Genomic DNA, 27,044 nt, shown 5'->3' with positions numbered 1-27,044 from the left:
GCTTGATATACTTAAGATTGAGCCACTGGAGTCACTTGGACTATATTAACGATCTCTTTAATAACTTTTCTGGGCCAGCAAGTTTCGGTCACATAGAAGCCTATGGAGGAGTGAGACAAGGCTCAGATTTCATCAAAAATATCTTAATTTGTGTTCCGAAGATGAACGAAGGTCTTACGCGGTTGGAACAACATGAGGGAGAGTAATTACTGACAGAATTTTCATTTTTGGGTGAACTAACCCTTTAACATATACGAGCAGAAGAAATTTCTGCGAAAATATTTGGGGGAAAACCAAAACCAACTTCCACAGGAATGGATTTGTGAATGAGCAGGAAAAAAAATCCTGTCTAAATCGCTCGCAAAAGTAAAACGGTCAATGGAGGAGTAATTTTATGCGTGAGCAAATTGTACTTCTGTAAATCATTCATAAAACCGAAAGAATTTAGTAAGGGATTAAAACAAAAGAGCAAAACAAGGAATTTACAGAACCAAAAAATAAAAATGTGAGCAAGAAAAGTGGAAAAGTGGCTAAAATACTTTGCCAAACCAAAACAACTTCCGCAAGAATGGTTTCTGGCTAAAACGTTCGCAAAATTCAAATTCATGCAGAAATGGTTTTCTTGTGCAAAATTCTGCAAAAAATCATTCTTGTATAAACAGTTGTCTTCAGTTCAATACAATTTGCGCTTCAATCGTTTACAGATGTTTACACAAAAATGGGTTTCACTTTTATTTGGTCCATTGTTGTATTCAAATGAATGTATACGATAACACAGAAACTCATTCTGCTGGCATTTCACGCATGAGGCCTATTGTCTTCGTAGCTTTGATCTTCAACACAGTTAAGTTTGAACCTGACACTTCTGGAAACCTCTCGGGAAACAAAGGTTGTGCAAGACTCAGCTGCCCTTCTCCGTCTCTCATCGTTACAAACCGACGGCCATTAATGAGGCACGCGACAGGATGCATCAATAAATATAACCGACAAAACGGCGGACACATAAAAAAACAAAAAACATAAACGTTTGCGACCCAGGACTCGACACCCTGTTGATTAAAACGAACGTGATTTTAAAGGACGGAGGCAACAGAAGCAAACATAAACACGGCAAATCGTAAAAAGCAGTAGTTTTCTGTACGAAGGCAGCAATCCTTAAAAGCTGAAACATATTATTTGCACATAAACTCTTTGTAGCTTTAAGTATCAATAATGCTGCGGTCAGCAGGACTTTTAGAGCAGCTTATTTGGGACTGGAATCAAGAAAAGTTTCTCTGAATATCAGTCTCTACATTCACTGTTCCGTTGTGCTCTCGTGAGATCTTACTGGTGTTATCATGTGCTAAGTCCCGCTCGCCTTGCCCTCATCTCCGTCCTCCTGCTCCTCCATGTTCTTGCGGGCCATCCGCTCTCTCCTCTCGGCAAGTCTCAGACAGCGAGGACACTCCTTCCCGGCCTTAAAGCAGGTCTTATGATAGCACGCACGACAATCTGCAAAGCGAACACACACCAACCATTACAGCCAACCATGGCAAAGGAAAGACGTTAGTTTGAAAACACTTTTTAAATACCTGTAGAGTGCAAGATAGAAAGACGAACAGACAACCCGTAGAAAACATTTTAGCCTAGTTTAATAAATGCATAAATAAAATGTATAGATACATAAATAAATGCATAAATACATGCATAGAAAAGCATAAAGAAATAGACGCATGCATGCATAAATAAATAAATAAATGCATTTATGAAAGCATTAATAAAAATGTATAAATAATTAAATGCATATATATATATAAAAACATGCATACATTAAATGCATACATTAATAAATATAAATTTGTATAAATAAAGGCATGCATAAATAGAAATGTATAAATAAATAAATGCACAAATAAGATTGTGTGTACATGCATAAATAAAAAAATGTATAAATAAATGCATAAATAAAAAAGTAATAAATATAAATAAAATGTAAATAAATAAATGCATATATAAATGTGTAAATAAAAACATGCATCAATTACTAAATATAAATACAATTGAACAAATAAATGCATAATGTATAAATAAATGACATGCATAAATTAATAAATAATTTTTTTATTAATAAATGCATTTATAAATGCATAAATATAAATATGTACACATGCATAAATAAATATAAAGCTGTAAATACAAATAAACCCATATATAAAAACAAAAATAAAAGCATAAATAAAACATGCATAAATTAATAAATATAAATAAAATTGAATAAATAAATGCATATTTAAATACATAATGCATAACTAAAAATGCATAAACGAATAAATATAAATAACATGATATAAATAAATGCATATATTAATGCATAAAATAAAAAAAATATATATATATAAATGCATATATAAAAATGCATCTACAAATGCTCACCATCACAACGCAGGCACTTGTTGAGCTCGTAGGGGAAGATAATGTCTTTGTCATTTCCACAAAACTCGCAGATGAAGCCCTTGGCCTGGCAGAGCTGGGGGAAAACGACAAGAGACGAGTAACGAATCTAGACGATGAAATATCAATTCCCCGTTTCAGACGCCTAGAGAAATGAAAAGTTATGTAACTCCTATCGAAAGTGTGTTCTCACCACACAGTCTGTGACGTGGCAGGAGCCGAGGCGGAGCAGATCCCGCAGCTTTGGGGCCAGGCAGCCGCTACGTACGGCGCTGAGGTCGTTGAGAGAAAACAGGTGAAAGTCTTCGGTCAGATGTCCGGGAAATGAGTCAAACTGATCCAGCACACTGTCAACAGAGAGGAGACTTGTAATGCAGTGTTCATGGGGTTTCAAACTTTAAAACAATGCAGTGAAAACACTTACTCTTTAGCCAAACGGCACGTTTTTAAGAGATTCTTCATGTGGTTTAACTGCTCCCTCAATGCCTGTAACAGAACGAGTACAAATACAAATCACAACAAAACATTAAATATTACATGTAATTACGCTGTAATAAGGACGTCTACAATCATGTTCATGTGACGTACGCGCACTGTCTCCAGGGCTTTGACCTTCTTGTAAAGGCCGCTGTTGATGTCGTTCGGGTTGAAGAGCGGGTCTCCTGAGATCTTGGCCAGCAAGTCTCGGGAAAAGTTGCTGACGTAGCTTTTACTGAAGTCCCACTTCCTGAGGACCTTTCCTGGCACCACGGCCTGTGCGTTCTCGTGACAGCACTGGCAAAAGTACCGGCCCAGATACTCACAGTACCTCAGCCTCTTTATATAGTCTATTGCAAAGAGAAAGCACTCAAGTCAACACCACGCGTTCAAGTAAAGCAGGTTGTTTGTGTTGGGCATCTGCGTTCTGTACCTGGATCGATGCGAATGCCACAGCCAGCGCAGCGGTAGTTCTGCTTCGCCACCACCACTTTCCTCCTGATAGGATCAATGGAGAGATATAACACATACAGAGTCATGTACCAAAGAGAACGAGACTGAATGGTGATGGTCTTACTTTGGAGGAGGGTGAATGTTGAAGATGATCTGTGGTCTAGGAGGAGCCCACTCCAAGTTTCCTCGGACTCGGATGCGTAACTTGTAGATGTCTGCGTGTTCGCCATCGTCCGGTGAGATGGGAAGGGAATCTGGCATTGGGAGAAGCTGTAAAACAGAAAAATCCAAATTTTAAAGGCAAGATTTTAAGCTATTTTGCTTCCATAACATGTTTCTAATGGAAAGAAAACATCCAAAATGCACACTAAAGTGTTTGTTCGATTAAATTGTATATATATATGCATCTGTAAATTTCAATTATAATACATATAATTAAAGGCAGTTTTCTCGTAATGGGTTTTTTCTCCTGAACTGAGCCAGAAATCAGGGGTTTGCTCTAGTGTTCATTTTGCAGTGTTGGGGAAGCTACTCTGAAACTGTAGTTTGACAAGCTACAAGCTACTCGTAAGTTAAAGTAGTTAAACTACAGTCAAGCTACCCTTTTGGAAAAGTAGTTAGCTACACTACAAGTTACTATCAAAAAGTAGCTAGCTACATTGAAACTACTTTTGATTTTTTTGAACAACGTATATTATAAATAACTGAATAAGTGTCTGAGGAATGTTTTAAGTAAAATATTAAGTGTTTAAAACCATGCAATACGATTATGATTTCAAAGAGTATTGTTTTATTACACACAACACTCAAATATCTCAGACTGTTTGTCAAAAGTGCAAAATTGCAACAAATACAACATTGCAAGAACAAAATATACATCCAACGTAAATTGCATGTAGAACATTTTCTTAAAACGATTGCATACAAAAGTGTAACCTTTACTTGTCGTTTCTTTGAGAGACATGAACTTGGACAAATAAGGCCATGGGTAATTAACGTTAGTTGTTTCTCCATCCTCCAAATCTGCCGTCTTGCTCCTTTATGGATAAAATGGGTGTGTCAACCCACTTCTGTACGTAAGTGAACCGTTAGCCGCAAGATGCGTGATTAAACACGCATGGTGGCGGTAATGGCAAATAATTAGTTTGTAATCTAACAAGAAGAATATCCTTGCATCGCGCTGATTCGCGCAGGCTCGACAAAACGCAATGTAGCTTTTGCTCGCGCTACACCGCTACTTGCTGCAAAAAGTAGTTAGCTACTGGAAAAGCTACACTGTTTAAAAAGCAACTGAGCTACTGCAAAGCTACTGAAAAATGTAGTTAAGTTAGTAGCTTCGCTACTTGTAGTTAACTACTCCCCAACACTGTCATTTTGTTTATGAAATCGATGACGAAAAATGTACGTCAAAGACTAACGACTAAGACGAGACTGTGACGAGGCGACATCAACGTCATTAGACTATATCAACATGCAATATCATTGACGAAAAAGTTTAAACGAAAGTTTAAACGAAAATTAATACTTGAATAAAGTCGTTATTTTAGTTGTTTTTTTTGCGCTCAAAAAGTATTCTCGTCGCTTGATAAACTTTTTACCATCGAAAAATGTACGAAAATTTTACGAAAAATGTACGTCAAAGACTAATGACTAAGACGAGACTGTGACGAGGCGACGTCAACGTCATTAAATGAGAACTGAGACTATATCAACATGCAACATCATTGACGAAAAAATTTAAACGAAAATTAATACTTGAATAAAGTCGTTATTTTTGTTGTTTTTTCTCGTCGCTTGATAAACTTGTGGTTGAGCCACTGTAGACACTTGGACTATTTTAATGATGTCTTTACTAACTTTTCTGGGCCGGCAAGTTTCGATCCCATAGAAGCCTATGGAGGAGTGAGACAGCTCTCAGATTTCATCAAAAATATCTTAATTTGTGTTCCGAAGATGAACGAAGGTCTTACGGGGTTGGAACAACATGAGGGTGAGTGATTACTGACAGAATTTTTGTTTTTGGGTGAACTAACCCTTTAATGTTCTGTGATTAATCAATTGGGGAATTGTGTGATATCTATTCTTTTTTTATATTTTTACCGTATTCACCCGTTTCACGCTTGTTTCCACCATGGAATAGGGTAAGTGTAACCATTAAGCCCACCAAAATCTAAGTCTAGTTTTTTTTTTTTAGATATTGACAAAGTTTATAAGAAAAATCATTTGTTAAAATGCAAGATTTATCTCTCATTTGAAAATGTATTAATCTACGGAAGAGGATTAGGGCCAAGCAATAATAAAAAAATAAAACCATCTCGAGATTAAAGTCATTATAATGCGAGATTAAACTCGTTAAATTGAGAAAAAAATCATTACATTTCGAGAAAAAAGTCGAAATACAATCTTGAGAATAAACTCATTAAATTTCGAGAATAAAGTCGTTGTGTTTCGAGAAAAAACTCGTTAAATGTCGAGAAAAAAAGTCGAAATAAAATCTTGAGAATAAACTCATTAAATTTTGAGAATAAAGTCGTTGTGTTTCGAGAAAAAAACGCGTTAAATTTCGAGAAAAAAAATCAAAATAATCGTGAAAATAAACTCATTAAATTTCGAGAATAAAGTTGAAATGAAATGTAGAGAATAACGCATTCGATCAGTGTTCATTGCCTACTGATATCAACCTCATCGAGGTTTCTGGTTTCCCAGGATACCATAAGACGCATTATTAATCGTTGTTGGTTGTGTACGCCTCCATCCACAGAATGTAACGACTGTAATCATCTATACAGGCATTAATGGCAATGCCTTACGGTTTTAATTTATCATAGCTGTCCATATGCCAGAGTGCATTTGGGACAGCGCAAGTGTACTGGCGTCTTCTCAAGCGTCTCCTTCGTCGAAATTCCACACCTTGAGGATCAACAAGTTTAATAATGCGTCTTATGGTATCCTGGGAAACCACGAAACCTCGATGAATTTCATGTTGGACAAAAGCGAGTACATCGCGCAAATTGGACTGATTTTTTCTTCTAAAAAGACCTAGCCGACCTAGACCTAAGAATGTTATATTCATTGTTACTGAAAGAAAGTCCCAAAATCCCAAAGGTGTAACACCTAAAATATAGTTTGACTAAGTGATCCAACTCTGCCATGTCCTCTATCAGTAGGCTATGCAATGAACACTGATCGAATGCGTTATTCTCTACATTTCATTTCGACTTTTTTTCTCGAAACACAACGACTTTATTCTCGAAATTTAATGAGTTTATTCTCAAGATTGTATTTCGAGTTTTTTTCTCGAAATTTAACGAGTTTTTTCTCGAAACACAGCGACTTTATTCTCGAAATTTAATGAGTTTATTCTCAAGATTGTATTTTGAGTTTTTTTTCTCGAAATTTAACGAGTTTTTTCTCGAAACACAATGACTTTATTCTTGAAATGTAATGAGTTTATTCTCAAGATTGTATTTCGACTTTTTTCTCGAAATTTAATGAGTTTTTTCTTGAAACACAACGACTTTATTCTCCAAATTTAATGAGTTTATTCTCAAGATTGTATTTCGACTTTTTTCTCGAAATTTAACGAGTTTAATCTCGCATTATAGTGACTTTAATCTCGAGATGGTTTTATTTTTTTATTATTGCTTGGCCCTAATCCTCTTCCGTATTAATTAGTTGATGTACATTTTAGAATATAAAATTAAGATAATTTAGGAATAAAGTCAGAAGTCTGGCATGGGCTTAATTGGTACTTTGGCACCATTTAAGCCCGCATGTGTTCCAAATAAGTCCACTTCATGATTGATTCACAAAATATAAAAATGTATTGCTTTAAAGAAGTAAAACATCAATATATTTATTCAGTGACAGGGAAGTATTAAAAAAATCCCTTTTGCTAATGTTTGATTAGAGCCCTGGGTGGGATGGGTAGGTGTTAGTGGGCCGGTGGTCTGGAGCCTTAAGTCGGCTTGACTGGAGTTGTAGCTGGAGTCAAGCTGGAAGTTTGACCGGGTGTATCTCGGGAGCCAAGCCGAGTTGGGACTCCAGACTCTGGGGTTTCAGGGGGTCTCCTAGTGTAAATTACTAAATTACTGTAAATTAATGTCAAATGAAATCACAAAACATTTATTGTTTGCAGTTCACATGCTTAATTCTTTGGCAGTCTATCTTTCTGTAAGGCTAATGGTTTGACCAAGAGATTAGCTTTGAACGCAAGCTAATAAAACTCATCTTTCCATTTAAAGGAAAATTATATAAAATGATAAAGTACTATTTGTTAATACACAAAAAAAAACAATACATTTATCTCTTATCTGGCATAATATCAATGTAGTTACCAAAGAAATGGCTGAAAATGGCAGAAATGTGTTGATTTCTGAAGGGTCCCGAAACACCAAAGTTTTGGGGTGATTCTGTGTGAGGTCCCCTGAGACAGCATGCACATGGGTGGGGCTAACTCAACATTGCCAAATGTGATTGGTATGCAATAAAAAAATGCCAGGGAAGTTTCAAATCACTGGATTGGTTAAAATAATGAGCAGCATAAAATATGATTTTCTCTTTTTTTTAATTTGACTTCAGAGTTGAAAGTGGGCTTAAGGGGTACACTTACCCTAAACAACAAAAAAAAGTTAATTGCGACTTTTTATCTCATAATTCTGACTTTTTTTCTCACAGTAGCAAGTTTAAATATCGCAATTCGGGCTTTATAACTAGCAATTCCGAGTTTATCTCACAATACTGAGGAAAAAAAGTCTGAATTGGGAAATACAATAGCGCAGTTCTGAGAAATTCACCATTAAACTCACAATTCTGTTTTTTTTTCTAGTAACTGCAAGTTTTAAAGTCAAAATTGTGAGCTGGCTTTTTTCTCTCAGAACTTGCAATTCTCATAACTCGCATATAACTTGCAATTGTGAGTTTATATCACAATTCTTTATATCTCAATTCTTGTGAGATATAAATTCAGAGTTGCAAGTTATAAAGCCCCAATTGTGATTGCAAAGAAAAAAAAAAAAGTCTGAATTGTGAGATAAAAAGTTGCAATTACCTTTCTTTCTTATTTTTTAAGTGGCGGAAACAAGCTTCCATAGTCTTGCCTTGATAGCATGATAAATAATTAAATAAACCATTATTTTCCAATATTATCAGCACCGGCCATTAAGTCAAGAAGATGTGTAATAGCGCCCCCTACCGTATAACACTGAAAACTCCATCAAGCCCTTCTCAGTTGACCACTAGTACATAAAACACTTCACACAAGGAAGCGTAAATTTGTATATTTGCATAGAGTCTGTTTCAGGCCTAAGGATGTAAATGCAGGTACTTTTTGAGGGGCGTCGTGCTCAGGAACCAGCCAGTCGAGCTCGGAGGCGGCGGGCAGCTGCATGCCCTCGAACTGCCTGAGGAGACCCATCGCCACGGACTCGGCAGAGTTGGACTGCAGCATGGACGGAGAGCTGTGACGAACACACAGAAGCATCAGTCAATGATGCCCAAGCAAAAAGACAACGAAAATGGAGTCTCTTCAAATGCAGAGTCACTGAGAGGTTTCAGAAGTGCTTACATGGAGTCTGAGCTGAGGAAGGATCTGCTGCTGGACACGCAGCGTTTGATGTCTGCGTCTGAGAACAACGAGAAGAAACACTCAATGCTTCCTCCGATGAGAGCCGACACACCAGTCATAATGTGACCGTTTTGTATTATTTTTATATTATTGAGATGTGATTAATTCTTAGTGTCCCTAAAATATTTAGAGAACTTTATAAATATTGTGCAAATGTTTAGCACACAATAAATGTCATTTTAAAAGATTTTGAATATATAAGGCCAGACAAAAAAAAAAAAATATATATATAAATTCTGAGTATATGTATATATACAGTATATGTATATACATGTACTGTATATAATAATAATTATAAGTATAATGTATTATATTAATATTTAATATTTGTTTTTAAAATGCAACATTTCATTATACTTATTATTATACTGTTTTATATATGTGTGTGTGTGTGTGTGTGTGTGTGTGTGTGTGTGTGTGTGTGTGTGTGTGTGTGTGTGTGTGTGTGTGTGTGTGTGTGTGTGTGTATACATACAGGTGAAACTCGAAAAATTTGAATATCAATTCAAATATCGTGCAAAAGTTCATTTATTTCAGTAATTCAACTTTAAAGGTGAAACTAATATATTATATAGACTCATTACATGCAAAGTGAGATATTTCAAGCCTTTATCTTACAGCTTATGAAAACCCCAAATTCAAAATCTCAGAAATTTTGAAAGTGTTCATAAGCTGTAAGCCATAATCATCAAAATTATAACAAGGCTTGAAATATCTCACTTTGCATGTAATGAGTCTATATAATATATTAGTTTCACCTTTTAAGTTGAATTACTGAAATAAATGAACTTTTGCACGATATTCAAATTTTTCGAGTTTCACCTGAATATATATATATATATATATATATATATAAAATGTTAAGTTATATACATGCTGAGTTTTATAAACAAAATGTCTATGCATACACATATTATATAAAATAGACATAAATATATATATATATATATATATATATATATATATATATATATATATATATATATATATATAGTTATAATTAAATGTTAAGTTTTATAAACAAAATTGTCTAATTATATATATATATATATATATATATATATATATTTATATATATATATAAACAAAATTGTCTATATAATATACACAAATGTATTATATAGTATAATAATAATAATAATAATAGAATGTTACATTTTAAAACACGTTTTATATATATATATATATATATATATATATATATATATATATATACACACATATAAAATGTATATTATATTTAAAAATATATAACTAGTTGCAAAGGATTGATCAGTTTTCATTTCCCAAAAGTCCCGCGTCCAAAAATTACATAACAAAATGGTATCAATCCCAATAACCATAAAGACAGAAAGCTGATTCATGGCATTGGCTATGAATAAAAGCTTTAAACTACAGACTTAATGATTAATATTAACAAAAAGTGATTCGGCCACATTATCACGTCCATTCTTATCATCTTATCATTCTGCTGCTAGCAGTGCTAAAGGTTGCAGGCTTATTGGTTAGTGCCATAAATACAGACAGCAAGCGGCGACATGGCAAACAAAAGGCTGATACGTCATGCATGAAGACACACGGGATGGGATGAGGGGAGATGAACAAGCAAAGCCAAGGAAAAAGCAGAAACAGCTACTTCTGGAGAGGTCAAAACTCCTCTGAGCCCGTAGTCTATCATTTATCAAGCAGCAAAAGCTGAGACTGAACACATGGCTTCCCTTCGGCCCCGTCTGCCTCTGGTACCTGAGAAGAGGGACGCGAGTGACAGGGACAGGCCGCTCTGAGACACCGCCAGCAGGGACTGACCATCACTGCCATCTGAGAGACACAGACCAGAGACAACATCTAAACTAGACACATTTACGGTCTTAATAAACGTCCTGGTCACGGCTCACCAGTGCAGAAACTGCTCTTGGTTCAAAAGGCAGTGTCAAAATATATTTATACAATGTCTTTTGCTCACCAAGGCTGTCAAAAATGCAGAAAAAAAAACATTAAATTGAAATAATATTTCATAATATTAAAAGACATGTTGTCTACGTGAATATGTTGTAAAATGTAATTTATTCCTGTGATCAAAGCTGAGTTTTCAGCATCATTACTCCAGTCTTGATCCTTCAGAAATCATTCTGATTTTGCGTTGACTTGTGCACTGAAGTATGATGTATTAAGTATAATAACACCTGCAATGACTATTCTGCTCTTTCCTGCAAAAACTTGATGCAAAGCTACAAAATTAGGAATTAAAAATGAGCATAATCAGTGTGAAATCGGTAATGAGATTGGGACACACAACACACTTCTCATCACATGACATTATGGGCAATGAAGGCAATCGTGAGGATAATTATATGATCACAAGCGGGAATGAAAGCGTCGCATTCGGAGATCTAGAGCTCCTACCTTTGAGCTCAATGTCCTCCACTTCTCTATCCGAGCCGGAGTCAGAGGGGTGAAAGGAGTCCTGGGAGCTCCTCTGTGAGCCCCCACTGTCAACAGATGGGACCTCTGTGGGGGATAAAAGCTGAGCATATTAGGGCTTTTCACACCGGGTCATCATCATTCTAACAGGGGCCGTGGTTTGATACATATCATCACTGAAATATCTGAAATGCTTCGAAAACTCATTTTCTGCAGAATAGATACACGTTACCAGCAGCTCTCTCTCTCTCTCTGTCATCTCTCCGACAGCGAGATACACATAAACCCGCCTCCCCTCACTCACTCGTTTCATTTGCTCCGGATGAATATTGTTGCTGTTACAAGGCTTGAATTTCGGCGAGGGATTGTGCGTATTGTACAAATTGCACTAATTTCAGCAGATTTTGCGCTCACACCCAAAGTGCGCACGCATAAAGCCGTCTCTCAGCACTGCATTTAGCTCTTTTTCGCTGCTTATTGCGCTTAAGCAGTGAAATACACACAAAATAATGTCGAAATGCCGGTCACTTGGCGACACAGTGAGTTGTGTTTTAGATGAACGTAGAAAAGAGTTGAGAAAGAAAACGCATGCTTGAAACCCCAAATGCAAAATCTCAGAAATTTTGAAAGTGTTCATAAGCTGTAAGCCATAATCATCAAAATTATAACAAATAAAGGCTTGAAATATCTCACTTTGCATGTATTGAGTCTAGATAATATATTAGTGTCACCTTTTAAGTTGAATTACTGAAATAAATGAACTTTTGCACGATATTAAATTTTTCGAGTTTCACCGAAATTGTAGTTGTAACTCTAATTGAAAGACTTTTTTCATGTTTAATACTGTTGCTTTAAAGAAATCTGTTGCATAAAGTGCTATATAAATAAACGTGACGTGACTTGACTGGAGTGCAGAGTTGCAGAGCTGGTGCAAACATCCACATCTCTATGATCAGGTGCTTTCTTAACTGCTGTTTTCTCACCGCTGTCATTTTTGTTGTGCGTTTATTTTGTTAATGAGAGAAAAGCCTGCAGCACATATTTACATATTCATCTAAACGTCGTGCGGCGTCGGGATGTTCACTAACAGTATATCTCTGCAAAGGTATTTCCAACTTCATTTGAACCCTGAGCGAATAACAAAATTGTGTTTATGTTAAAAGGCCTTAAAAATCTCATCTTACGATTATTAGAGGAAAGCGCTGGCTTCAGCCGCGTTCGGCGTATCTGCATTCTGCGCAGCCGGATTTTCTGCTTGAGCTGCTGGATTTCCGAGTCGCTGTCGCCCTCTTCCTCAGCCTCCTCTGCCCGCCTGCGCATGTTACACTTCATCAGCTCGATGGCCGCTATCAGGGACTCAGAGATGCTGAAGTGGGCGTTTTCCTGCAGTGAGGGTGATATGAATGAGAGTTATGAAAAACACGCATTAGATAAGAAAGAGGAATGCTGAGCGCGGTGAGGAGTTTGTGCTCGCCTTTTCCAGGTCAGCACAGCTGCCGAAGTCCTGCTCGGAGAGGTAGCTGATCAGACTCTGACCCTCGGACGGTCTGCGGAACAACCCGTCCGGGACGCTGTTGTACTGGCCGTCTGCAAGTACGCATGAAGGGATGCTCAGCAACATGCTTATTTTAAATATTATATAAGATTGTCCATGATAAATGATCTGGGGTGGTGTGGCACCAGGGACGTCGTTAGGCCTATTTTAGGGGGGCTGAAGCTACCCCAAAAAGTTCCTAAGCCCCCCTAAATGATAATAAGAACAGCAATAACAATTCGATGTATCAAGAATTCTCTCTATGGCTCTGGTCTGAAGTTATGCACCCTCCCGCCTACACACACCGATACACAAGCGTTCACACCTGACCAAACGTGAATAGAGCGTCTGGCGCGAGTGATTTACAAAGACGCGTTTACGCGCGTCTGGAGGTCCTGCGGCGCGAATGAGGCGTTTAGCGTGGCGCGTCAATTTCGCTTCAAACTTTTGCTTTTTACGTGCGTCAGTTTAGCTCTGGACGCGCGAATGGATTCAAAATGTTCAAGCGTTCAACTAGACGCGAATTTGACGCGCTATTCGCGTTTGGTGTGAACGCACAGTATGGTGAAAGGAAGATTGGTACTGCTAAGTGTCGTGATACAGAGTGAAACTGTAAGTTGTTTTTAATTACCTGCTTACCTTTAGCTACGGTAAAGGGGTAAAGGTAGAGAGGTAAAGAGGTAAAGGAAAGGGGATATTTTGGTTTGCTATGGAAAACTGCAGTCTAGCTAGAGTGAACAAGCAAAATACACGAAATGCTTAACTTAGCATGACATAAGTGTAGCTCTAGATGTGAGTGCAAAGATTTTGCAAACGCAAGTTACAAATACCCTGGGGGCTAAGCCCCCCCTGTCTTCCAATCCTAGTGACGTCCCTGTGTGGCACAATGGATAAGACACATGCCTTTGGTGTGAGAGACCCGGGTTCGAATCCACTGTGAGACACCAATGTGTCCCTGAGCAAGACACTTAACCCCTAGTTGCTCCAGAGGCGTGCGACCTCTGACATATATAGCAATTGTAAGTCGCTTTGGATAAAAGCGTCAGCTAAATGAATAAATGTAAATGTAAATGTAAATAAAGAAAAGGAAACATCTAGTTTAACCTCTAATCTCTAACTATTTCAACATAGATCTGTACTTAAATGATTGTAGTTCATGAATGCTTTGAAATACAGACCTATATATATATATAACAAAATAATTAAGACTCAAAAATTGCTAGAAAATCAAACCCATATGTCTAACCAAGTTGTGTTCCAAATTTGAAGTTGAAGTATCTTAAAATTTTTAAAAAGGTTTTAAAGTACCGTATCCATGACCACGCAATGTTCAATGTCCACTTTTCTCAGGATGAATTTTGAGTGTTTAAGCTTTCGAATGATACCTAATTTATGATCACTAAAATATGTGATATGGAAAAAAGGCAAAAAAAAAAAAAAAAAAAAACTCTTTGTATTCATGCTGGTTTCATATGGTTTAGAAAATCTTATACTAATTTCAAGAAAAGTCTCAATTTAATGACTAAAACCATCATGTGGTGTATCCATCAAGTAAAAAGTAAAAAAAAAAAAAGTATTACACCTTGAATACATGTGTGTTCATATTTTGATGATAATTTGAACATTTATTTTAAAATGTACTTTAAGTAAAAAGTTTTGGGAGTTGCACCACATGACATTTTACAACCAAAACTAAAAGGTCAAATTATCTGATATTTTAAGGTTGTTTTTCTGCATGTTTCAGCATTTTTTGGTTGTACCACATGACCTTTTTTGGTAACACCACATGACTTTGATTAGATGGATTAGATGGAGAAAACCATTTTAGATATTAATAAGCAGAAAAGCAGTTGATAAAACATTTATAAATAAAAAAAAAAAAACTACTGTTTTCCTCATTTCATTCTTTCTTCATTATGATATCAGGACAGTTGTACCACATGACGTTGTACAACCTGGACTAATCTTGCCATCAGAAAAAAAGTCAGGTTATCAGATTTTTTATCAGCATGTTGATTGTACCACTTGATTTTTGCACCACATTACTTTGACTTTTTTTTTTTCATTTTTATTTTTTTTCATTCTTCGTTAAAATATCAGGACAGTTGTAACACATGACATTTTACAACCCAAACTAATCTTGCTGCCATAAAAAGGTCAAATTATGAGATATTTATTAACCCTCTGGTACACTCAAATATGACAATTCTTTCTTTTTTTTAAAATTTCAATTAAATGAATGTACTATATTTTAATTCAATAATATTATTTACTTAATATTTGGTATTTTTAGGGGATTTTATGGTACTAAATTATATTTATGCAGTATAATCCAATTACGCATTATAATGCATTTATTCACTTTTTGAGCATAGACCTGAAAATGAAATTTCCAACGTAAACTGCCATAAATCTTGAATGCTTTGGAGCACAGACTGAAGTTTGGTCTCTTTTTAAAGATGACACTTAGCAGATTATTGTGAAGCGAAAAGGAGTTTAAAAAGTGAACTTGAATTTTATAAAATGTAATAAAATTTTATATTTATTGTTATGAAAATGTACAAACATACCATTTTCTATTATTATATGAAATATATATTTTCCAAAATACTTTTTGCTCTAAAACTGTGAGGAAATCAAAGCCATAAATCTAAACAAGCTGTGTTCCAAATATGAGGTAATAATGAGCTTTCAGTAAGATTTTGTTTAGCCGCAGGACCAAATGTTTCCACTAGATTCATTTTCGCCTCCCATTCATTTCCAATGCAGGACCATTTTAAATCTTCTAATCATGCCCATGATTTTTTTTGTGTGTGTGTTCAACACAGCAAGTGCCAAAACCTTTACCAAGTTTTGTAGCATTCCGGTGAAAAATTCTAAAAGAAAAAGTAAAAAGTAAACAAAATAAAAATAAAAACTAAACGTAAAATGTTTTGGTAAAAAATTCCACCAGAGTTAAGCATGTTTCAGCATGTTGGTTGTACCGCATTACTTTTCTGGTCGCACAACATGACTTTGATTAGATGGACAAAAGTTTTGAAATATTAATTGCACATTTTAATAAAAAATATAATTTAAAATGTGACTCTTTCTTCATTATATCAGGACAGTTGTACCACCCTGACATTTTGTACTTTTTGCTCCCAAAAAATAACTAAATGAATTTTAATTTACAACCTGAAAAAGAATGCTCATCACTGAACTGGTGTATTCAGGCAGAACTACATGTTTTATGTATTTCTGAATAGATTAATAGATAGAGAGCATCACGTCATTGACCCATGAAAGCTGCGTTCACTCACTGGACTCCATATAAAGTGAACTGTGGGAGCTGCTGTCGCTGCTCTGGGGCGAGAAAGGACCGCAGCTCTTCGAACATGGTGCAGCCGCAACAGATTCTGGGAAAAAAGCAGAAAAACACGACACCAATTATGAACAAATATGTTATATAGGATAAGGAAGCTAACAAATGCTTCTTCCTGGTTGCAGGATCTGATTCATGATGATAAACAAACACCAATGATAATGTAGATCTACACAACAAATAGTGCATGAATGTTTTTAATTAATAACAGAATGGAAAAAATGCAAAGACTTAAAAAAAAAAAAAAAACAGAGACAATTTGTCCCAGGCACAACGGTGTATTTTCACTACATAGAAATAAGAACAAAAAGGAACGGCACAGGACAGGAATGCTGTGTCACAGCCTAAAAAACGATGCTGAAGGCTGAAATAAAGAGAATCAAAATAAAAAGCGGCAAAAGTGAATCATGCAAGGGTGGCAGAAATGGAGGGGTGGACAAGATGCAGCACCACGGCACTGCGAACCTGCGGTAGGGTCCTCAATAATAATGGTGATTTTCCTGTGACCACCTCCTTTACACACAAAGAGGAGAAAAAGAGAGAGAATAGAGTTGAAGCAGAGAATATTTCACCCTTATCCACAGCAAGACGAAAGAGCACAAGGGCTACAACAGATCGGAGCAGGGCTTGGAGATCCTTTACTGTGTTTATTCTTGCTTTTGTCTTTGCATGCAGTGTTGGGGAAGCCATTTTGAAATTTAAATCAAGATAATTAGATAGAATCAAAGATAGAGTTAAAGAAATCACAACCCTTTTAACTTTCATAGCGTCACCGACAGTATAAACACGTAAACACAAAACGGACGAAACTTAGAGTGGGATTTGATTTCATACATCAGGAACTAAATTATTCATGAAAAAATAAGCATAATCCGTCGTCAGAGGAATTACAGAGATTTTTACATTTCTGCACTTCTTTACATTTGAATGAAATGTTGCAAAAATGTATTTTATTTATTCTTATTTTATTATATTAAGAAAGAAAGTGAATATGAGAAATGTTGACATTGGCTTTGGGTTATAATAAAACTACCTCTTAGGTTGCAAAATAACTAGCTACACTAACAGAATAGTATTTATCTGACAAAAAACAATGGCATTCTTAAAAAACTGGCAGCATTAAACCATAAACTGATAATTTACAGCAATTAAAGTAGAGACAACATCCTAATTCAAATAAGATAATTAAATACACACAAAATCAGAAGAAACGAAATATTTCTATTGCTAGATTTCAACAAAATAAGACATTAAATGTCAAGCATAGTGATAATAACACAAGTTAGTAATTATTTACTAATTCATTTAAATTAATTATCTGAATGAACCTTCCAAACGGTCCTAGGAAGAAGACATTTTAATGCGTTTAATAACTGTTGTCTCGCTCAAGCATAAAACAAGAATTTGAAAACGTAAAAAAACCTCATAAATTATGATGCCTATATCGATAACTATAATGATAACTGTATTGGCGTCCACACCAAAGGACAATTAAGCTTTTTTTATTATAAGCGCACATTACCATTTTCTTCATCAGTTTCATGCTAAACCTCTTTAAAGTACAGGTGGATTCTGATTGGCTGTCAATGTTTTTACCGTTCACCAGCTGGAAAAAATCGTTCTGAAAGCAATTCCAATGACATTGTTTCTTTGTATCAGTTTAGACATCGCTATTCTCACAGAATTTGAATGATTATTAAAACTTTATAGTTATTGTTATTGCCGTAGTTGTCGTTCTTGATGTGAACATACTTTACGCTAATAAATGTTGTTTTATTAATAGTTGCGACTTATAGTTAGTTTTGGACAAGGCCTTTGTTCTCGAGAACCCAATTAATGCAACTGTTTGTACGCACCATTTTTCAGTTTCTGGTTGAGGCCGGTGTCGGACAGCGAGCGCATGTGTCCCCTCGTGCTCCGCCCTGTGGCTCGCGGAGCCTCTGAGAAAGAGCTGCGGCGTGGAGGGGGCGGAGCCACAGGAGTGTGGGCGTCGGCCTGAGTGCCCATGTGTTCGCTGCTCTGCGTGGAGCTCGACGAGTCGCGGCGTTTGTGCTTCCCCAGATTACCAATAGCCAGATATTCAGGCCCGTCGTCCAGATCCGCTTCCACACAATCCCGGAGGATCTCGGGCGGAGCGGGCGAGGCGGGTTCGGTGAGGGAGATCTGGGGGGTTCCTGCGTCCTGATGTCCTGTCCCGCACACCCATGGGGCACCCGGAGCACAGCTGGACGGAGCAGCATCTTCAACACAAACAAAGAGATTCACTGTGATTTTGAGGAATGGTCAAATTCGTTCACCGCAAGCATTGCTAACAGCCCACCCTTCCATTCCCAGTTTTCCTCACCAAACAATGGACTGTCCGGGACATTTTTGAGTGTAAACAAGGCAAGCATTTAGTGTGGTAATGGAGGCACAGAGCGGCCTGTTGTTCTGGCTGTGAATCTGCTGACCTGAGCTGGTCTTGGAGAGGGGGGTGCTGGGAATCTCTGTGAGGCAGCTCTGGGACGAGGCGAGTCTTCGGGGTTGGGAGACGTCCGCTGGCCTCCAGCTTCCTATGGCCCCGGGCAGCAAACACAGACTCTGGCTCTTCAGCAAAGACAACGGAGGAGACTCTTTCAAATGTGAAAGCTTGAAAAACACAAGAGACAGAAGACATTAACATACACTGAACAAAATTATAAACGCAACACTTTTGTTTTTGCCCCCATATTTCATGAGCTGAACTCAAAGATCTAAGACTTTTTCTATGTACACAAAAGGCCTATTTCTCTCAAATATTGTTCACAAATCGGTCTAAATCTGTGTCAGTGAGCACTTCTCCTTTGCCCAGATAATCCATCCACCTCACAGGTGTGGCATATCAAGATGCTGATTAGACAGCATGATTATTGCACAGGTGTGCCTTAGGCTGGCCACAATAAAAGGCCAATCAGGCATACAGTATAACATTGTTGATGGTTTAATTAACTTGGACTAACTGGCTCAGCATAATTCTCTTCAAACTGATGCGCCCACATTATAGTTGTTTAGCTGAAAGAGAAAAATGACTGTAGATTTAATTTTAATTTCATTTATAAAGTACAATTAAAACAACATAATGTTGACCAATGTGCTGTACGGTCACACAATAAAATTACATAAACACTAATTACATCTGTTAAGAGCCTCTTGCCAATTAACCTACTGAACCAAACACTAGGCCTAATTCTATCAAATGTAATTTCAGGTTTCGTTTAAAATAACCTAAAGAGGGAGGGAGTCTAAGATGTAAAAGATGAAGAAAGATTGCGCTCATGCTAACATAGCGTCCCTTCTGGCGACACAGAGAATGCAACAGAGTTCGTGTTGAACTAGGCACTGCGGTCTGACAAATTTTGAACAAACTGAAACAAACTTCAAATCATGTATAATCGGTTGTAGCAGAATGTGAACATTTCACAGCGCAAAAACATGATTTGTTTAAAGAAATTCTTATTGTTGTGAATATGTTTTAAAGACGTGATGAAACGGAAGTAGTGACAGACCTTTTCTTCAGTTTTGTGACGTACATCCCTAGTAAAATGGATTATCGAAACAGGAAAATGTAGGGCGGGTGCTTGACTCTATCCACTGTTGTTGATATGTGGGCTATCAAAACTGAAGGCAGATGAACGTGAGCTTAAAGGGGCGTGGCTTATCAGACTAAGGGGCCGTTTACGCAGCACCATTTTCAACTAAAAATGGAAAACTTTTTATGTGTTTTGGCCATTCATTTACACACCAGCGACGACTGATGGCCTGAAAAAGCAAACCTTTGAAAACGTGCAATTTTAGCATTTCTTTACAAAGTGACATACTGTAAAAGGTCCAGTTTTTACATTTTGATTAAACCTTGAAAGGTCTTTTTTTTTTTTACACAAATTAAACATACATTGTTGAAACACTCACAATAAGATCTATAACATATAGATATATAACTATCTTTATATGTCGCATTAGACCAAATAATATGTTCAAAATATGACCTGAATAATTGTTCTCAAACATGAAATGCAATAAACACACGTTGGTATACCAAAAGATTTCTGTCTGAAGAATTTTCTTAATTTCTTATTGGACACATTGATCTTACATCAACTTTCTCTGAACGGCAGTGAGATTACAACTGGGTTTGTGAGATTATGGACCCTTTCCTATAAAACAAACACAAACACTGACTGTTGCTAATCCTACAAATGCACAAATAGTATGGTATAATATGAAAACCTTTCTCAGCTTATTACAAAAGCTTTATATGGACTTTGGCCTCCATGAATCCAAACAAATTCATTCCAACTAGTGGATGAAATCCAAAACCATTGTTTGTTTGCGCAAGCAAAGTTATACATTACACTGCAGAGACTCAGGGTTGTCAGTGCAAAAAAAGGTGTCCTGAACTCTCAATCGTTGCTGTATTACAGCCAACAAACGTTTAACATCTAATTAAACATTTAATCACACTGTTTTTCTTCAAGTCTGAAGTCAATTGTTTACAAGTTGAGTCAGTATTGATTTGTGACTTAAGGGCAACTCGAGTAATATTCTCAGACACGAGTTTCCATCCCAGGTAGGAAAATGTGTTCAATAAAGAGAAGAACAAATATTTATCTTCTTTGTTATGCTTAATTACATCAACTAGATTCAGTGGTTCCCAAACTGGGGTACGCGTACAAGATGCTGAGTTTTGTCGTTCATTTAATTCTACCCCATCTTACAATAACATGAGCATTTATTTCTAACAGGCTACATTACTAGTACAGTACTACAACTAACCCTAAACCAAACCCTAAATGTAACACTATAGTAAGTACATGTAGTTAATTAATATCACTCTGTCATTACTTATTCAAATAATTATAAAATAAAGTGTAACTAAAGGCAAATATTGTCCCTTATTGTCCCCTGGTGTATCATTGTATCCATTAAAACTCATCTTTGATCAGCAAATATTACATATTTAAAAGGTTTTCTTTGAAAACAAAAATCTTCATGCCTTAAAAGAGCTTGAATGTAACTCTACACCCTTGCCTCATTTAGTATGCGCGGTTCTATGAATATGTAAATGAGCCCCGCCTCCACTCACTCACAGCAGCTCAGAGATCCACTCACTGACGATCACTAGTTTGTGACGTCAGAAACACCAGCGATTTCACACCGCGTTTTTGAGACTGTCTTTGGTTGACTGCAGTTTTAAAGAGGAAATACTCAATTTGCACACGGTTTGTCTTAAAGCATATTAAAAACACCACACAGACATATAAACAACATTAAAAGCTTGATTTTCACCACTGGGGGACTTTAATGGAAAAGTCGTGACTGCAGTCTAAGTGGAAGAGACGGAGGACGCAGAAGGATGTGAAATGCCAGTGTAAAGAGTTTGGAAACCACTGCTCTAGATGCACATGCCTTTGAACAGAAGAATATAAAAACAAAATGTAAAAATGTCTGACCCTGACGGTGTCTATGAGAGCCAGCAGCCGAGGGTTATTCTGCTCCACCGCCTCCAGGCACTGGAACATGGCAGACACGTGCGGTTCACTCAACAGGAAGGCCACATCTACGGAAGATGACAATCATCAATGCTATCATCAGAACCAAACAACACAAGTGATAATGATGTTTGGTAGATGCTGAGATACCATTGTAGAACTTCTGTGTGTTTGCCTTGTGTTGCAGCAGTGGTTTGAGCTGGGCTGATAAGATGTGACCTTGGAGACTGTGCAAAAGCCAACGCTCAGCTTTATAACCCTCGCCGACGCTCTGAACGCCACTGCTCAGCACCGGCTCCAACTGACTGAACTGCACAGGAAGAGAGTCAGGCGTCACTGAAGATGTCAGAGCTACCTTTAAGAGCTCGATCAAGTGGGAAATATCCTTTGGATTGACGAATACCTGTTCTACGTGACGGGCGAGATGAGGGCAAAGATACCGCACACACCACACGAAACGCCAGTAGTCTTTCTGTTTATAGTAAAGCTGCAAAACAAAATAATCAAGTTAGATCTTGCACCACAGTGTAATGATTCATGCATTAAAAAAGTGTATTTGGAAATTTCTGTTCATTTAAGTCAAAGCTCTTATAAAGACGCAAAACTGACATTAAAATAAAAAACAATGAAATAAAAAAAATTAAAAATTATATATAGACTAGATAAAAGACTATTGCAACATCCATTTCATGTTAACTTCCAAAAAAAAAAAAAAACTATTCATGGATGAATCATTCACAATAAGTTCAATAACATGCATTTAGAAAAAAGGATACAGTGAATTCCAATTTTTATGCCAACTTTAAGTAAATAAAAACTATTATAGATTGTCAAAGCTATAATGACCCTGATGGAGGTTTCATGTTGTTAATCTATAAACTAATACAATCTTCTTCCTGGATGGAAAGGTCACAGAGGCCATTTCTAATCTAATGACAAAAAAGTAAGAAACATTCTTCCTCGTTTGATCCGCCACAGAGATTTTCTGTGCCTAATAGTTCCTGGTAAATGAGGCTGTGGTTTTAGGACACATTCCTGGGGTTTCCGCAGGACTTTCATGAAACACAGAGACATTTCTATCTTGTTTTTTACCATACCTGTTCTTGTTTGAGGCCATGGCCCAGGATGTTGTTCATGTCCTTATGCAGGCGCTGAAGACCCCCATAGCGGGACCACACATTAGGGTTGTTGGTCGACAGCAGCCCTTCAACAGTCGTCTTTAGATTCGACAGAAGTTTCCAGTGTTCCCATCTGAAATGACACGTATGTAAATTGCCACTACATATTTATAAACACATAGCGTGCCTCACACTGCAATACTACTGCCACAAGAGAGTGTTGTGAAAAAGAAGTGCCCTTAATGTATTGAACTGTATTGAACAGATAAAAGGTATTGAATGCCTAAAAGGCCTTTTTGTTAACTTTTTAAAGTACTACATAATTTGATACTCTAGTAAATTTATTAATGATTTTTTTGTGCTGATTTTATGAAATTATTGTAAAAAAAACTGCTTAACAGAGTGGACAAGCTGATAACAGGGTGGACAAAATGATAACAGGGTGGACAAAATTATAACAGAGATTCACGATGCATTGATTTATTGTCCCAGCCCTATAACAGAGTGGACAAAATGATAAAATGGTGGGGAAAATGATAACAGGGTGAAAAAATTATAATAGGGTGGAAAACCGATAACAGGGTGGACAAAATGATAACAGGGTGGAAAAAATTATAACTGGGTGGACAAAATGATATCAGGTTGATAACAGGGTGGAGAAAAATGATAACAGGGTGGAAAAAATGATACCAGAGATTCACGATGCATCGATTTAATGTCCCAGCCTTATAACAGGGTGGACAAAATGATAACAGGGTGAAAAAAAATGATAATAGGGTGGAAAAAATTATAACAGAGATTCACGATGCATCGATTTAATGTCCCAGCCCTATAACAGGGTGGACAAAATGATAACAGGGTGAAAAAAAATGATAATAGGGTGGAAAAAATGATAACAGAGATTCACGATGCATCGATTTAATGTCCCAGCCCTATAACAGGGTGGACAAAATGATAACAGGGTGAAAAAAATGATAACAGAGATTCACGATGCATCGATTTAATGTCCCAGCCCTATAACAGGGTGGACAAAATGATAACAGGGTGAAAAAAATGATAACAGAGATTCACGATGCATCGATTTAATGTCCCAGCCCTATAACAGGGTGGACAAAATGATAACAGGGTGGAAAAAAATTATAACGGTGGAAAAAATGATAACAGAGATTCACGATGCATCGATTTAATGTCCCAGCCCTATAACAGGATGGACAAAATGATAACAGGGTGGAAAAAAATTATAACGGTGGAAAAAATTATAACAGAGATTCACGCATCGATTTAATGTCCCAGCCCTATAACAGGGTGGACAAAATGATAACAGGGTGGAAAAAAATTATAACGGTGGAAAAAATTATAACAGAGATTCACGCATCGATTTAATGTCCCAGCCCTATAACAGGATGGACAAAATGATAACAGGGTGAAAAAAATGATAATAGGGTGGAAAAAATGATAAAACAGATTCACGATGCATCGATTTAATGTCCCAGCCCTATAACAGGGTGGACAAAATGACAAAAGGGTGGGAAAAATTATAACAGGGTGAAAAAAATGCTAACAGATTCACGATGCATCGAATTTGCATTAACCGTGTTTACATTTTAATGGATTGTATTTTTACGACTTGCATTTTTATGGGCTGAAATTCAACATGGTTGTATTTTTAAGCTGTGAATATTTCAATTCCTAACATTTCATACACATTTTCATTACTAAATATTAAGGGACTGTCTCTAAAGTTACAAACTGATGTGAAATGTTGAATTTTCTGTCGAATTTGAACCAATGAATTTGTGGAAGTGAAATAAAATGGACTGAAAATTGCCTAGTTGAAAATCATAGGGTCTGTTTTTAAACATAAGGAATATTTTGGAAGTGAAATCTGAATATGGAGGATTATTGAATTTTTAATAATGAAAATGTGTGTGAAATGTATGGAATTGAAATATTCACAGCTTAAATATACAACCACGTTCATGCAAGCACGGTTAATGCAAAGCATGTTTTTCAAGTTGTGCAATTTAACAAAAGCTTTTTTGTTTCAAAAACATTTGCCATTATTTTACTTCCATGGGAAACAATATGTAAAACATTGCCAACGAAATTTAAATGCACTTCAACTTTAAACATAAATTACTTTCACAATCACTATGTTCACTCTGTGACCTCTCTGTTGGCTCTTCTGATAAAACAGGGTGGATATTCTGACATAAAATCAGCCAATGAGCAAAAACAAGCAAACACAGAAGGTTTATTAAATATGATTAAACAATATTATATAAAAAAATATGATTTTTCTACTAACTTTTTTCATATTTCCCTTAACAGGATGGACGTACTAAGGTTGACCACATCAAATTTAAAAGATAAAATTGGCAAAATCTAAAATATAATTTGAACTATAACACATTTTCATTTTATTGCAATAAACCTGCAATTAAGTGTCCAAAAACATTGCATTCAGTTCGCACTTAAGTATATTCTTTTTAAAATACATTATTTCCATAATAAGTAGGCTACTCTTGAAGTGTACTTGTTTTTTTAAATGTTTCATCAGGTTATTAGGAGCCAAAATAACAAGAGTTTCTGTAATGTCATTTTATGAGTGTGAGTTTTTGGAGGCTCGTCGTGCAAATAACTTTGGAAAAATACCAGCATAAAATTAAATTTCGCGGTTACCTCTGCTATTTAACAGCTAATTGTGAGCGAGTCACAAGACTGTTGTTGTCATATGTTGTTTTTAAGTCGGTCTGCTGAAAACTGCTAGAACATACGATGCTGAATCGCACTATGAAGAGGGTCTGCCTCATTAATATTAATTAGGTCACACTCCAACTCTTGCGGGAGCGCCTCCCATTGGTTGATTCTGCAGAACTGACTGCCGCCACTTACTAATATCCACAGTTCAGCCAATCAGATGATAGCATTGATGAATAGCGTCTCGCGACGTAATTAATATTCAAAAAGGACGTCTATACCATAGTAGGATTTACAACTTCACTAGCCGGCTAGCTCATATGAAAGCTGCAATCGATAGCTTTCTCAGCAAACAAGATTGTTATTTCACATATATCAGTTAAATGTTCTTAAATATATATATAAACAGGAGTAAGAGGTGCTAAAACTGCTTAGTTAAGCACAATAATCTCCAAAACTAAAGCTGTGGGTCTAGCTGTCAAACTCAGGACTACTGTGCATTTCAAGCGTTTTTATTTACCTGCGCTCTCCATCTTCCGCCTCCACGGATATGTCCATCTCCACCCCAAGAAACGGCTTGATTTGGAGTTTAGGTCAGATTTAAGCGCAGAAAGTGTCCGGACAGGTAGTAGGTGTTTCCACTGGGCGTCCTGCACCATAACAAGATAGGCGGATGTGACGTCAGAGATGAGCATTCTTGAAATAGCGGAAGCAGATCAACTTTTCAAAATAAAAGCGAAATGGAGGATTTTATGGATTAAAAGCATAATGCACTATTTTGGTACATTTGAATGTCTATGTAAGGGTTCCTCATTTATGAACCCTTCGTGGTTCAGCTTCCTGCAGAACTAGTTTTTGAATATAATATAACCTTATATATATGACAAATAATAGCCTAATGGCTATTTGAGAAATGACCCATATATTATGTGTAACCTCATTAATGTAAACACCAGCAAAAATATTTACTAACAATTGAAAATAACTAAACAACTAAAATTCAGAATATGACTTGAAATAAATAAACGGAACCAGTGAAATTTCCATCTAAGCTAATACAATATTATTCTATGTGGAAGCCATATTTTATCTCCAGCAAAGAGAAACCAAGAAAGAAACAAAACTTTAAAAACGAAATTGAAACAGTTTTTCAACTTGTTACTCTGTTGTTAATTTTTCAAATTGGTTGTTCAAACAAATATTTGATATTGCCTCATGTTGACCACACGGTGGCGCTGTTCAACAATATTTTCTAGATGGTGTTAGGCGTGTTTATATCAGTAACTTCAGTACAGGGACACTGAACTACAACAGGAGATATTCCACGAGTCATGTCAAGCTGACACATGAAAATCAAGACATTTTAAGGCTCTTTGCATTGACAGTTAGAGCCAAGGGCAGGATATTTCCATTT

The 27,044-nt window shown here is 36.5% G+C and overlaps 1 protein-coding gene across 2 annotated transcripts; it reads right to left on the bottom strand.

Moving 5' to 3' along the window:
* Positions 1–182: 182 nt before the first annotated feature.
* On the bottom strand, positions 183–26,293 carry rubcn (rubicon autophagy regulator). 2 transcript variants are annotated; one of them, XM_084416890.1, is made up of 21 exons: positions 26,151–26,293; positions 22,910–23,063; positions 22,216–22,299; positions 21,963–22,122; positions 21,774–21,880; positions 18,756–18,933; positions 18,162–18,545; positions 16,244–16,339; positions 12,882–12,994; positions 12,592–12,790; positions 11,390–11,494; positions 10,730–10,804; positions 8,927–8,984; positions 8,687–8,819; positions 3,485–3,630; positions 3,341–3,405; positions 3,019–3,257; positions 2,855–2,916; positions 2,624–2,777; positions 2,413–2,506; positions 183–1,491 (listed from the first exon to the last, which is right to left on the bottom strand). In XM_084416890.1, the coding sequence occupies exons 1-21, from the start codon at positions 26,186–26,188 to the stop codon at positions 1,343–1,345; spliced, it is 2,793 nt and encodes a 930-aa protein (XP_084273016.1). In that variant the 5' UTR covers positions 26,189–26,293; the 3' UTR covers positions 183–1,342. The 2 variants fall into 2 exon arrangements, with proteins under 2 accessions (XP_084273016.1, XP_084273017.1); XM_084416891.1 differs by lacking the exon at positions 10,730–10,804.
* Positions 26,294–27,044: the final 751 nt, after the last annotated feature.

This window comes from Rutilus rutilus, assembly GCF_951802725.1.
Source record: "Rutilus rutilus genome assembly, chromosome: 8".
Taxonomy (NCBI): Eukaryota; Metazoa; Chordata; class Actinopteri; order Cypriniformes; family Leuciscidae; genus Rutilus; species Rutilus rutilus.
The sequence above is the reverse complement of the archived record's forward strand: the minus strand, read 5'-3'. Positions and strand labels throughout refer to the sequence as shown.

What these genes read in the sequence shown, in the direction of transcription:
- rubcn (XM_084416890.1), bottom strand. Translation starts at nt 26,188, where the DNA reads ATGGACATATCCGTGGAGGCGGAAGATGGAGAGCGCAG. An exon ending in CCTCTCCAAGACCAGCTCAG is followed by an intron (nt 18,546 to 18,755) that starts GTCAGCAGATTC and finishes TTTGTGTTGAAG; the next exon opens with ATGCTGCTCCGTCCAGCTGT. An exon ending in AGCGCTTTCCTCTAATAATC is followed by an intron (nt 11,495 to 12,591) that starts GTAAGATGAGAT and finishes TATCCCCCACAG; the next exon opens with AGGTCCCATCTGTTGACAGT.